This window comes from Dipodomys spectabilis, unplaced genomic scaffold, assembly GCF_019054845.1.
Source record: "Dipodomys spectabilis isolate Male_0828 unplaced genomic scaffold, ASM1905484v1 ptg000140l, whole genome shotgun sequence".
Classification (NCBI taxonomy): domain Eukaryota; kingdom Metazoa; phylum Chordata; class Mammalia; order Rodentia; family Heteromyidae; genus Dipodomys; species Dipodomys spectabilis.
The window spans coordinates 31,620,484-31,634,806 of NW_024870817.1; the positions used below are offsets into that span (position 1 = coordinate 31,620,484).

Here is a 14,323-nt window from a genome sequence, read left to right on the forward strand (position 1 = left end):
AATTTTATTGTTATATCTACACACATGCTTATGCTGTATTCCAACCAATCTCACCCACATTCCCTGCCCTCACTGTCCCAGGTTATTTTAACGTGTTAATCAGATATTCTTAAGTCTGCGTTCTTTGCAGATGTGAGTTTCGCCCAGACTATGGCCTATCATGGAGTTACTATGTCTGACTTCTGCAGGGCCCCTGACTTACATGGCTGATGCTATGACCATGGGACGGAGATGCAAAGAATAACACCATGGCTTGCTTTTTGCCACAGGGGAAGGATCCATTGACCCCAACGACCCTAACAAGGAAAATACACTAAATCAACTCTCCAAGACTGAGATTTCCCTTTCCTTGACCAGCAAATATGACCTAGGAGATGGTGAATCTGTGGATAGCCGAAGCCTCATGATAAAGTAAGTTTGGGGCTTAAAGGGTACAGTCTCCAATTGTATCTCTTGAACCTTGCAAGCTGAAGCAAAGTGAATATGGAAATGCGTTGTATCCATCCATCATATATCAAACCAAACAACAATAGATGTTTGGAAGAGAACTAAGCATTAGGCTAGCCTACCAAGTCTGTGTTGATTTTTAGTGTTGCACATAGCATTTTGATTTCTTTCCTGGAAGAAATGAAGTGATCGATTCAGGGAAAAAGCTCATACTCATGACAAGACATATCACCATCTGATTTGTCAGGCTTCTTTCCTATTAAACTAATTCTAGAGGTGTTTGACTTTGTTTACATACATACTATTTCCTGTCCCCAAAGATTTCTAACGAAGCAATCACATCTTACTGCTATATTTTTCCTAGCTGCATGCATGTCCCACATCAGACTTACAGAAAAGAGTAGTGAGATCAGTGAGTGTTCCCACACCATACATGAAAACACTGAGACAAGAATACAAAATGCTGTCATTTTGAAGAACTTTATCAATGAGAGGCTATGTAACTGTGTGGAACAGGAGTTATATATTGGAGTGGACTCTGGAGAGGGAAATCAGGACCACTGGGAACAACTGTGTGGGAGCACAGTATTTCACACACTTCTTCCAGGCTACATGTCCTGAGTACGGAGGTGGTTTTGTTTATAAGAGCTTGCGGTCCTGCCACTGACGTGCTGTAGGCCACATTCGTCTCTACTTGACTTTTTCCAGATACACAACCACTCACGTAAATACCAAAAAAAAAGAGCTTCAGTGTGTTCTGCTGGGCTCCAAGCTTCTACAAGGCTTGTTTAGGTTGTGCTCAGATCTTCTAAGAGTCCTTCATTTGAGCACCTACTACGTGTTAAGGCTCTGGGATGGGGATCAGGCTGGACACCGGCCAGTGGAATCTCTAATCTCCCAGTGCTTGCAGCCTGAGGTCCAGCTGAAGAGAGGGCACAGCAAGAGGCCCAGCTGCAAGACAGAGCCAGCCACAGCGATGGCCTCCCAGAGCCGAGAGCCTTTCTTTGCCAACCCTGTTTACCAAGACAGATTGCGCTTTCTGAAACACAGATCAGGGCAGGGCAGGAAAAAGAGTGAAATGAATGAACTCCATAATTTCCTCTGAACAGGCCAATTATCAAAGTAAGTGGAAACCCAGACTGGGTGTTGGTGTCATGCAAATGAAATTAGACTAAATCCCACATGATCTCATAAAATTTATCCTGTGAGATGATGGGAAGAAGTTTCCCCTTAATTGACTTTATGTAGTATTTGAATGCTATTTTCTAAATGCAGTTGACTGCATTAAATCTCAAATGTAATGAGAATTACATTCGAGTAGTCTAACATATTAAAATCATATGACTGGCCTACATATTCATACTAATTTCTGAGTCGGAGTCTCCAGGATTCCACAAATTCTTGGAACTTGTATCTTAAAAACAACATCATAAAAGTCAGACATGTTGTAAAGAGCTGACTTTGGAAAGCATGGCACGTTGTCCTGCTGGGCTTACACCACCAGCCTCAGCCCTGTGTAGCCATCCCTCTGCTACCGAAGGTGCGCTAGCTGCCCACAATCCTTCTGCCACCGTATGATGTGCAGCCAGCTAATGGGTTGATTTTTTAATATTGGTGAAATAAACATAGCACAAAATCTAGTATTCCAACCATTTTTAAGTACACACTTCAAAGGCATTTAGGACAGTCATGGTATCACAGTCATTACCTCTGTCTAGTTTTAGAACATTTTTACCATCTCAAGTGTTTCTTCAGTCCTCCTCCTCCCTGTTCTCAGCCTCTGCTAACTACTAGGCTGGTTTCTGTCTCTGAATTTACTTGTTCCATATTCATATTATAAGAATCATGTAATATATTATGAGAATCATGTAATACACAGCCTTTGGTGTTTGACTTCTTTTATTCAGTGTACTAGTTCTCCATGTTGTAGTATGACTCATGACTTTGTTCCTTTTCATGATCCCTTTCATTGTATGAGTATACAGTACTTTGGTTATCTTTGAAATCACTGGTGGATATTTGGATTGTTTTCATCTATTGCCTATAGAATAGTGCTGTTGTCTGGGGCTGGGAAGTTGGCTCAGTGGTAGAGCTCTTGCCTTGCATGCCTGAGGCCCTGGGTTCCATTCCTCAGCACCACATAAACAAAAAGAAAAAAGCCGGAAGTGGCGCTGTGGCTCAAGTGGTACTGTTTTGCCTTTCCCTTAGCAAGTTGTGACTTCTGTATTCCCCTTGACAGTTATTTCCTTCCTTTCTTTCCTCCTTTCCTTCTTTCCTCTTTTTCTTCAAATAGTAGCCATTCCAGAGGCTGGGAAGGTGGCTCAGTGGTAGAGCGCTTGTCTTGCATGCATGAGGCCCTGCACTCAATTCCTCCCCACCACGTAAGCAGAAAAAGCTGGAAGTGGAGCTGTGGCTCAAGTGGTAGAGTGCTAGCCTTGAGCTGAAGAGCTGAGGGACAGCGCCCAGGCCCAGGGTTCAGGCCCCAGGACAGAACAAAAAGAAAAAAAAGTAGCCATTCCAGTGAGTATAAGGGAATGTTTCTTTGTGGCTTCGATTTGGAATTAGTTTGTTAGTACAGTTAAGTATCTCTACATGTGATTCCTGACCATTTGTATATCCTTTTTAGTTGAAATATCTATTCAAATTTTTACCTATGTTTAAGTAGAGGATTTTATTGTTACTGTTCCTGGGTTCTAAGAGTTCCTTATACATTCAGGATACTTTATCCTTATCAGATACATGATTTGCAAATATTTTGCCTCTTCTGTGGATTATTATCACATACTTATTATAATTATTATAATATGCATATGCTACCTTCAGTAACCCTATGGACATGCAGTTATCTTCCATATTTCACAGATACAAATAATAAATACAAAACAGATACCCAGATTCCTGAGTAATACAGCTAATAACTGGAGCACATTCAAACCCAGTTGCTCTTAAATCATCCAGAGCCAACATTTGCAACACATAGTTCTTGAGGGCTAGGCCATTATTCTTTGCATCTAAGAATACTAGGGATAAAGGGCTGTGAATTTGGCTTAGTGGTAGAGTGCTTGCCTAGCATACGTGAAGTCCTGGGTTCAATTCCTCAGTACTACATGAAAAGAAAAAGCTGGAGATGGTGCTGTGGCTAGCCTTGAGCAAAAGAAGTTCAGAGATGGTGCCCAGGCTCTGAGTTCAAGCTCCATGACTGGCAAAAAAAAAAAAAAAAATACTAGGGTAAAGGATGAGGATTACAGCAGGGACATGGTGGCACTGTTGATGCTAGTGTGTCCTTCCAGGTCAGAGGTGAACAACTGAGAAGGGTAATAGACATGAAGGGCACATGTCCGAGTTGGAGGGAACATTAAGGTCTTTTCCCCTTCTGTATTTTTGTGGAATAGCGAACCTCAGTCAAGCCATTGCCAGTGGCTCACATCCGTAATCCTAGCTGCTTAGGAGGCTGAGTAGTGATCTGAAGAAAGTTTGTGAGACTTTTACCTTCAATTAATTAGCATAAAGCCAGAGAGGAGGTATGGCTCAAGTGGCAGAATAGCAGCCCTGAGTTGGAAAGTTCAGGGACTGTGCCCAGGCCCTGAGTGCAAGCCCCAGGGCTGGGGCTTCAGTGTAGGCTACTACCACTTCCCCAGTTCTAAACAAACAGAATCCAATGGGGTAGCTGTGGGATACTATGGGATAGTAGCTCCATGGATTACTTATCAGCCAAAAGATGCCGCAAATGACCCAGCCAGCAATGTGCCCAGCCATACAGCAGAGCAGCAGCGAGGGCTGTGACAAGCCTGGGCATCTTGTAAATTATAAAGAACCATACACTTGTAAATCTCTCTTACTAGAAATTATGACATCTCAAAATATGTTACCCTAGTGGCCTTTATTGAGCTTGCTTTTCCACCAAAGTATTTGTATTTAAATAGAGGGTAATGCTTGTGGTTTTTATAAATCATACTTAGCTGCTCAAGCGCTTAAGTTGTCATCTCTTAAGAATGTTCTCCTGATTGAGTTTAGCGATCCATTATCCCACCAGAGATTTCCTTGATTCTGTTGCAAGCTGGCAAGAGCACTCAATGGCTTAGTGACACTTGAGGTATAGTGCAAACAGTATGTAATAATGCCATTGGAATGTTCAAAAAAGAGAGATTCCTGAGATGCTACAAACACTGATTCCTCTTCAGTGTTGTGCAGGTGACAGAGAAAGGTTCGAATACTACCCGGCAGAGTTTAATAATGGTGTCACATTAATGGATGAATGGATGCCATATTCATGGAATGGCCAAGCCGGGGGACATCTTTCAAGAGATGCACGGTCTCACTTAGAGACATAAGTAAATAACAGTACAGCTCTGCTAAAGAAAATCCCTGGTGTATTTCAGTGTCTTAATTCTAGATTTTAAATAGTGCCTCATTCAGGGAAGTCAGGATTCTTGGTTGTTTGAACTGATACATAGTCCATACTCTACCATGACGTTTGAACAGACACAGATCAATACTATCAGTTGATTTGCGCTGGTCAGACATGACTATAAGGAGGGATATGTACTGGGGTACAGAGGGGAGCACATTGTAAGGTCATTGGCAACAGAAACGTAAACCAAACTATGAACTCTGCAGATTATATTAAACATTTAAGGACCTCAGGGGCTTCTTGGTGGTAGAAGAGGAGGTCGGGATCTGAAGTTGTATCTGAGTGAAAAAAAGTATGCTCAGCATGCCAGAGTCCCGAGTTTCATCTCCACATGTCCCAAAACATGAGTAGGAAGATAGAGTCTGTGGTCATGGACCATCACCAGGGGTTTGTGACCAGCTGCTGATGTGGAAAAGGAACTTGGCTTATGTTCTACAACACTAGACAGTAGTGTGAGGTGTCTGTCTCGCCATTAAACTTCTTAGGTCTCTGTCTTGTTTGTAACAGCAGATAGTGGATTGTTTCCCAGAGGTCCTGTGACTAACCAGGGCAGGGAGTGGGCCTTGGATAGTGCTAACTTCCTCCTGAAGAATGAAATGTTCTGTGCCTTTCAGTACTGTGCTTTCCAAAAGAAATTTAATATCATTTTCTAAAAGCCACATGTTTTCTAAAAAAAAAAAAAAGCAACCAACCTGTGACTTTTTCCAGCTAGAAATTTTATTTTATGAAATTTTGAATTGACACGTAGTACTTGTACACAGAGTACAGTTCAACATTTTGATACATGTGTACAATGTCTAATGATCTGGTCAGGGGAATTAATATGTCCATTACTTCATACTTATTTCTCTTTTTTTTTTTTTTTTTTTGGTCGGTCGTGGGGCTTGAACTCTGGGCTTGGGCGCTGTCCCTCAGCTCTTCAGCTCAAGGCGAGCGCTCTACCACTTGAGCTACAGCGCCACTTCTGGTTTTCTGGTGGTTTATTGGAGATAGGAGTCTCACGGTCTCTCTTGCCCGGGCTGGCTTTGAACCGCGATCCTCAGATCTCAGCCTCCTGAGTAGCTAGGATTACAGGCATGAGCCACCAGCGCCCGGCCTTCATACTTATTTCTTTTGCATGCATGTGTGTGTTTGTGTAAGTGCGTGAATGTATGTGCCAGTGCTGGAGCTTGAATTCGGGGCTTAGATTGCTCAAGGCTAACATTCAAACACATGAGTTACTGTTCCACCTCCAGCCTTTTTGTGCTTAATTGGAGATAAGAGTCTCATGCACTCTCACTCCCAGGCTGGCTTTGAAGCATGTTCCTCAGATCTCATCCTCCTAAGTAGCTAACACTATAGGTGTGAACCACCAGTGCCCAGCTCATAAGTCACTTGTTTTTAGTTGACATTGAGTTAAGATGGTTTCTCTTCATATATTTTATTTAACTCAATTTATTAAAAATAGTTTCTATTGGGCTTGGAAGGTGGCTCAGTGGTAGAGAGCTTGCCTTGCATGCATGAGGCCCTGGGTTTGATTCCTCAGCCACATAAGCAGAAAAAGCTAGAAGTGGCACTGTGGCTCAAGTGGTAGAGCGCTAGCCTTGAGCTGAAGAGCTGAGGGCCAGCACCAGGCCCAGAGTTCAGGCCCCATGACCAACCAAAAAAAAAAAAAATAGTTTCTATCAACAGGTGGCCAGTATAAAAACTTATTAATAAGATACTGTAAATTCTTTAGTCCCAACTAAATCTTCAAGCTCCAGTACACATAGCACATCCCTATGGGAGCAAGTATTCTCAAGGACTTGGCTGCCACCCATGCCATCTTGGGCAACACAACTTACTTGACCATTGGAATGCTTACCATGTGTCAGAACCGGCAAGAAAAGGCTTTGCATTTTGTATTCAGTCCTCCATCAATTCTCTAAGAGGTTTCCATTTTATGACTGATTTTAAAAAATACTTACAAGAATTATATAATTTGCACAGGCTTACCTGGCTAATACACAATAGTAGCCCAGATGTGGCCTTACATCTGTCTGACCCACAGTCCACTGTGGGGAAAGGGAGCTGAATTCCCTATCCTGGATGGTTACTTGGACACAGAATGTCAAGGGTAGAACTTGAGCAATGGATTCCACAGGTCTGATGTAACAGAATTCAAAGAGGATAAACGGTCATATGAGCAGTTTGTCCTTCAGCAGCTCTTGAACAAATAATTCTTAAAGTCATGCAGAGCTTGTATTTTTAACTCAATGTTTCTGTCTCATTCCCTTTGATGATAACTAGAAGATGGAGATGTAGACAGAGGAAGGGACAGCAGGCCTTCCAAGCTATGGCCACCTCAGAAACCATGCCTGCTCCCACATGGCTATAATTAGCTATGTGCTCACCTTTGACTCCCTAGAGTCTTTAGTTGTGCATTCCCAGACAGCCTGAAAATCCCCAGTCAGTGAAGGGTCATAGTGACAGAGGAAATGCCTCTCCGAGACCCCAGAGAAGGGAGAAACGGAAGTTGCAATGTGATCAGGCTTCTCATGCAGACTTAGAAGAAACAGGAAATGAGAAGGAAAAAAAATGTTTATAGATAACTTCCTGGATTCGATCCCAGCTTCAGAAAGTTTATATTCAAAATAACTTTGAGGACCATTTGGGAACTGCTGCTTTTATGCTTCAACCATGAAAACATGTATTTTTATTTCTAGTTTCATGTTGTGTGAACATTTCCTGCTGCTGTTTAAGAATTCTCTTCTCTAGCAGAACCAAAACAGTACCAGGGCTACAATAAAAATGAAACTTCACACCTAACCTGCTTGCAGTTTACGGCAATTTCCAGGTCTCCTCTCCCCACAGTGTTCCTGGGGTCGGACAGATTTTAAAGTCATGTTTCTTTCTTTTAAAGGAAGAGTATTTTTTCCAGTGTAATTACTATTCTATGTGTGTGAGAGCAAACTTTTCCATTCACCTTTTTTTGTTGTTGTTGCTTGGTTGGTTTTGCTTTGTTGGCATAGGGTCGGGGGAGTGGTTAGGGAGTTTTATGATGCTGGAACTGGGGCTTGAACTCAAGGCCTGGGCACTGCCCCTTGGTTTCGTCACTCAAGGCTACTGCACTACCACTTACTAGAGTTCCACTTCTGGCTTTTTGGTGGTTAATTAGAGATGAGTCTTATAGACTTCCTTGCCCAGGCTGGCTTTGAACCACAGGCCTCTGATTGCAGCCTCCTGAGTAATTAGGATTATTATATCCATAAACCACCCAGCTCCTATTTACCCTTTATGTTAAAATCTTTCTACATTCTTTCTTGAAGGCACACTTCCAATAAAATCCTTTCTTACATAATTGCATAGCCTGATCCCTAATTAGAGACGTGGCCAATTGGCAACAAGAACAAATATACACATATGAAAGAATGTGTGGTTTTAGCACCTCGGTAGGATTTCCACATCTGAACTTTGTTCCCTTCTACAGGAAACCAATGAGCCAGCCCTGTCTCCCTGTTCCTCAGGTCCTTGAACACTCAGCGTCCTGACTGCTGGGGTCGGCCAGCAGCCCAAGCCTCTACAGCCATTCTGGGCTTCTGTGACCACTAGTCTTCACATTGTTCCATAACTTTGTGAAAATAGAGGACACCATTAGTGTGATTCCTAAAGCTTTGGATGCAGTGACAGATTGATGTTTACATGCTACTGAAGTCAGGAGAAAAGGATAGTAGCTACCATCCTGGTCCCTTCCATAGTAAGACATCTCAGCTGCCTATCAAAAAGTAGTTTCTGGGCACCTGTGGCTCACACCTGTAACCCTAGCTACTCAGTAATCTGAGAATCTCAGGATCTTAGTTTAAAGCCAGCACTGTGAGAAAAGAAAGTCTGTGATAAGATACTCTGATCTTCAATTAACTACCAAAAAGCTGGAAGTGGAAGTGAAGATTTGGTTTCAATCTTAAAGCACTAGCCTTGAGCAAAAGCTCAAAGGCAGCTCCCAGACCGAGTTCAAGCCCCAGGAACAACAACAACAACAAAAATCTTGGTCCAAAAAGAACAAAAAAAGTATTTAGATAAGGAATCTATAGCGTATTTGTGCTCAAGCTGCTAACAGAATAGTCTTACAACATCAAGATTATAAAGCCCAGACTCTGATGGACAAATACAAATGCTCAGGAGCCTTCAAACACACCTGTAAGAATCTTTGATTTGAAACATCCTTTTGTGCATTCACATAAGAGAAATCATTTTTTTTTTTTGCATCAAGGCAGCTGTCTGAAAGTCTCTCTCTCTCTCCTTTTTCTCCTTTGTAAGGACCAAAAAGATGATCATTGATGTGATTCGGAACCAGCCAGGAACCTCATTAACTGAAATCTTAGAGACACCAGCAACTGAAGAACAGGTAATTTGTCTTTATAAAATAATAAGTATAATGAACAGGTATGTTTATTAATCAGTCTTTGTGAGAAATATTTATTATCTGGGAGGCACTTTTCTAGTTTGGTCAGGAAGTAAAGAAATGCAACAATCTTTGGTGGTACTAGAATTTGAACTCAGGGCCTACAGTTGGTAGGCAGGTGCTCAACCACTTGATCTACGCCCTAGTCCTTCCTTGCATTAGTGATTTGTCAGATATAGTTTAATTTTTGCCCAGGGTTGGCCACAGACCAAGATCTTCCTAACCCACCTCCCTAATAGCTGAAATGATGGATTTGTACCACCATACCCAGTTTATTGATTGTGATATAGTGTCACTTATTGATTGAGAGAAGTCTTACTATAATTTTTTTCTCAGGTTGGTCTGGAACTGTGATCTTCCAGTTCTCCATTTCCCTAGTAGCTAGATTACAGGCATTAGCCACAGCATCAAGAAGGAATTATATCTCTTACTATAAACTATTAGTTTCAACCATATGTAAAACCATGTGGCTATCTGTGATTTTTCTATAATCCAAAGATAGTTTTGAGTCTCTCAAAACTTCAGAACATTCGTGATAAGCTTCAGTGTACCACGGATGGCTGGATAAGTCCATTGAGAGACACTATTAGTTGACAGAATGTCAAAAAACACTTTCTCTATTTTATCTATTTGCTATTTTGAATAAACACATTAAAACTATTTACCAAATGCTTCAGAAGTAAATATCTGAGTCTATTAGTCTGACTACCAGTATGTTGATATAAGTAAAGTTTCATGACAGTCTTTCTTTAATGTTTTTACTTATATCTGTGTGTGTGTGTGTGTGTGTGTGTGTGTGTGTGTGTGTGTGTGTGTGTGTGTGTGTGTGTGTGTGTGTGTGTGTGTGTGTGTGTGTGTGTGTCGGGGCTTGAACTCAGGGCCTGGGCACTATGTCTGAGTTTCTTTGGTTTAAGCCTAGCACTCTACCAGTTGAGCCACATCTTCACTGGCCTTTTTGGTGATTAATTGGAGATAAGAGTCTCACAGATTTTACTGCTTGGGTTGGCTTCAAACCACAATCCTCAGATCTCAGCCTCCTAATCTCAGCTAGGATTGCAGGAATGAGCACCAGCACCTGGATTACTTATATCTTTTTAAGTGTGTCATTATCCAGTCCATGCTAAAACAAATTAATGTCAGTATTATTTTAATACAAGTAATTGTTGTTCCCTGAACAAAAGTTCCAGAAATTATATAATTAATTGCTTCTTAACAGAACTTCACTTAAGTTTCCTAAATTATTCTTTCTTAATTGAATAGGTTACAGGAAATCATCTTGTCTAAGGTTTTAATGTAAAAATATAAAGCAAAACTTCAGATTGTCTGATGTTTGTTAATGTGAATGCTTTTGAATTATTAAGAGTGGTATATACCTATTTAGTATTAGAGACTTTAGTCTTTATTAAATGATCCCATTTTTTGCCACTGTACTATGCCTGAGTGATGATGAGCCCAGGTATGTGGGAACTTGAATATCTCTGTGTCTCCTAGCTTGTGGCTCTGGCACTTAGAAATATATCTGTACCTTAGGTTTTTCAACTGTAAACTGGAAATAAAAAATAATTCTTACTTCACACACAGAATTAAATGAGTGAAAATATAATTAAAAGTGTACAATAGTATTGGGTACACATTAAATGCTAATGTTAGCTTCTGCTTCTACAATAGTTGTTTACTGCTGACCTGTTAGTCACTGACCCTATCCACAGGGTCCTGTGTCTAACATTACTGTATCTATTAACCATTGTGTCCTTAAGCTGAGCATGTTGCTTCACACCTGTAATCCCCAACTGGTACAAGCAGGAGGGTAACAAGTTCAAGACTCCTTGGGCAAAGTTAGCAAGATTCTATCTCAAAAAAAAAACAAGCTGACATGCAGGGGTATGGGGCGGCTTAAGTGATAGAATATCCTGATCCTCTGCGCCAGAAGATCCTGATTGCTTTTGTTTAAAGAAACCTACTAGTTTCTTACAGTGGCTAGTTGGAGGGTGATTCCAGTGAGAATGGAGCGCTCTGCCTCCCTCACTGTTGGACTCGCTTGTGCTTCTCCGTCGGTAGAGCTGATGTGCTGGGTTCTAGACACTCGGGCTTCTCATAGCCACATCTTAGTAAATAATCCAGTTTTTATTTTCTCCATTGGGATATCCAGGCTTTGATATAAATCCAAGGAATTGCAAAGAAACCGTTACTCGTGAAAATATGTCCACTGTCAAGGCGATTTGTCACCTTGGTAATAAAGTAGCTTAGGATTTTTCCCTAATAAGGTCTGTCATCATTGCTGTGTTATTCAACAAAAGGAGGTAATTCCTTCTGAAGGCTGACTCCAGAACCATGAAACACAATTCTGGCACTACTCTTTGGACTTTAACTGGAAGACTTCTTTCCCTATGACATTAACTTGCTCTATATGTGTTAAATCCTCGATCAGAGGATAAGAGAGGGAAAATATTCAACATCTGAATATGCTCTTTTCTGCAGGAAGAAGAACACTCCAAAGACATGGTGAGCCGTGCAATTTTGGATTCCAGGACTCCTGGGTTGACTCACGAGCAACCAATAATTGAAGAAGGTCATCTGCCTCTTGAGCAGAAGAAGAGGAAAATCCAGAGGAGTCTTCGCACACTGGAGCAGACCGGACACGTATCATCCAAAGACAAATACCAAGACCTTCTCAACGAGATTGCCAAGGTTTTCAAACTGTCTTCCTTCTTCTTCACCCAGTAGACCTTTGCTGGTCAGCAGTCACATGCAGGGCACCCTGTAAGGGGACTTGAGAAGTTCAGACAGAGTTGTCTATGGTTACTGCTTTGACATTACAGATTTTTTTTAAGGTCTCAGAGTGAGTTGATGAATTTTACAAGGAATAAACACAATGTCCCCAAATCAATAGAAGAGTTGAAAACACCAGGAATAAATGCTCACAAAGGAAATGTAGGCGACCAGCTAGGGCTAAACCTTTAAGCTAGATCTATTCAGTTTTTGTTTTTGGTTTTGGTTTTTGTTTTCAGCGACAACTAGGGAGTTTTCTCCTAGCTTAATTGCTCTTCAGACCTGCCATTGAGATGGTGACCCCCACCACTACCCTGAATCTGTTTCTCATCAGTTTGTCCTAAATGCAGCTCAGACTGAAAGGTTTTATTTCTGTTTTCTCATCTCATGTTTGAACACTTGAGAAATTTCCCGAGAAAAAGGATGTGGATTCCATGCAAGGAAAGGCTGCAGGAAGCGGCTGAGAATGTGTTTGTCAAGGATAAGGAAGAACGATATGTTGGGAATGAGAAGCGCACTTTATTCTTTTGATCCAAACCTACACATTTATATAGGCCTAGAGGCTAGAAGAAGTTGAAGGATCCCAGGAACAAAGCAAAAACAAGAGTTTTTTTGCCTCCCAGGAGAAAAATTCAGTAAAAATCTTCATTGGAAAATTATGGCCAATTCTGGCAGTAAGCAGATACCTCCTATCCTGAATAATGCAAGGGAAATAGCATTATTGGCTTTTTGGTTTCTTCTGTGTCTTGGAAGATGGAAACTGTTTCTCTTTGGGAATATTGGGCAGAGAAATCAATGCTTTTACTTTAAGGACAAAAGCAAATGTTAGCATAAAACAGCCCACAAAATATTCAATGAAGAATTTTTACTTTTGAAGGGGCAGGGTTGTCTCTTTGAATTCATGGGGAAGGGGAGTTAATTTTTTACAAAGGAATAAATAATATTAAACAGAAACCATTTTACGTCTTCATAACTTACTGAACAGAATTACCAAGAAAAAGAAAAGAAAAGAAAAAAGTATCTGCAAGTTTAAATTTAGCACGAGGTTAGAATGTTTAGAAGCTATGTTCTAGGAATTCTATTTCAAACCAAGTACAGTCATCTCTGGGTATCTGCTGGGGATTAGTTCTAAGACTTCCTGCTGATTACCCACACACTGTGGCTGCTCAAGCCCCTTATATGAAATAGCACAGAATTTGCACATAGCCTATACACATCCCCCCCAGAAGCTTTTTTTGTTTGTTTTCCCAGACCGGTCTTAAACCTCTGCTCAAAGGATCCTCCTGCCTTCATCTTCTAAGTGGCTGAGATCACAAGTGTCTGCCACCATGCCCAACTTTCTCATATGCCTCATCTCTACATTAGTTATCATACCAAACACAATGTAAATACTGTGTCACTACGTGCCTACCTTACTGTTTAGAGAATAGTAACAAAAATCTATACATGTTCTACAGATAGCTTCTTTTTTCCCTGAATACTTTCAGTCCACATTTGAGAAAACTCACAGATGTGGAAAACAGAGAAATGGAGGGCTATGAAAACTGTCAGTGCTAAAGCTTTCAATCTTGAGAGCCCAGCTGTTGGTTTTTCAGATCTCAACAACTATGTACCAGATAAAAGTGTCATTATTGTTAAGGAGAAATAAGCAAGTATGCATTAATCTTTTTCAATTCAAAATAGTCTGAAGAAATCACATGTGTCCTGCTAAGATCTTCTTTGTGTCCTAAAACCTGGCTTTTCCTTAAACTGTTTGGTTATTCTTAATTTGCTTTTGTTTGTCCATCAACAGAAAAATAAACCTTAGCAAGTTTCAGTGACTATAAAAAAAGACAAGTAATTTGTATATATGTATATATACATATATATGTGTGTGTATGTATATATTAAGATGTTTTATAATAACATGATACTTTAAGCTAAAAGTCACAACAATGGAAGATTAATACTTTCTTTATTGTCCTAAATTGATCTCATAAAGCAAAATTTTACCTACACCTGTTATTATAGCTGCTATTTGTTGTTTTAGGATATTCGAAATCAAAGAATCCATCGCACGCTTCGGAAGGCTGAATTGGCAAAACTTCAGCAGACTCTGAATGCACTTAATGAGAAGGCAACCTTTTATGAGGAACAGATTAATTATTATGACACCTACATAAAGACTTGTTTAGATAACCTGAAAAGGAAGTAAGTGAAGAGGAGGTCGTGTTCATCTGTAATGTCCTGGCTCGTGTGGGAATTCTGCTGTGTGGGTGGGTTGGCTGGGTAGGGAT

The 14,323-nt window shown here is 40.7% G+C and overlaps 1 protein-coding gene across 1 annotated transcript in view; it reads left to right on the forward strand.

Annotated features, from left to right (window-relative positions):
• Iqgap2 (IQ motif containing GTPase activating protein 2) overlaps positions 1 to 14,323 on the forward strand; it is a 256,337-nt gene that overhangs the window by 220,223 nt on the left and 21,791 nt on the right. Inside the window, exons 30-33 of the mRNA XM_042690727.1 lie at positions 270 to 411; positions 9,134 to 9,221; positions 11,757 to 11,966; positions 14,077 to 14,237. Of these exons, the coding sequence (XP_042546661.1) occupies positions 270 to 411; positions 9,134 to 9,221; positions 11,757 to 11,966; positions 14,077 to 14,237 (601 nt within the window). The remainder of the gene's footprint in view (positions 1 to 269; positions 412 to 9,133; positions 9,222 to 11,756; positions 11,967 to 14,076; positions 14,238 to 14,323) is intronic.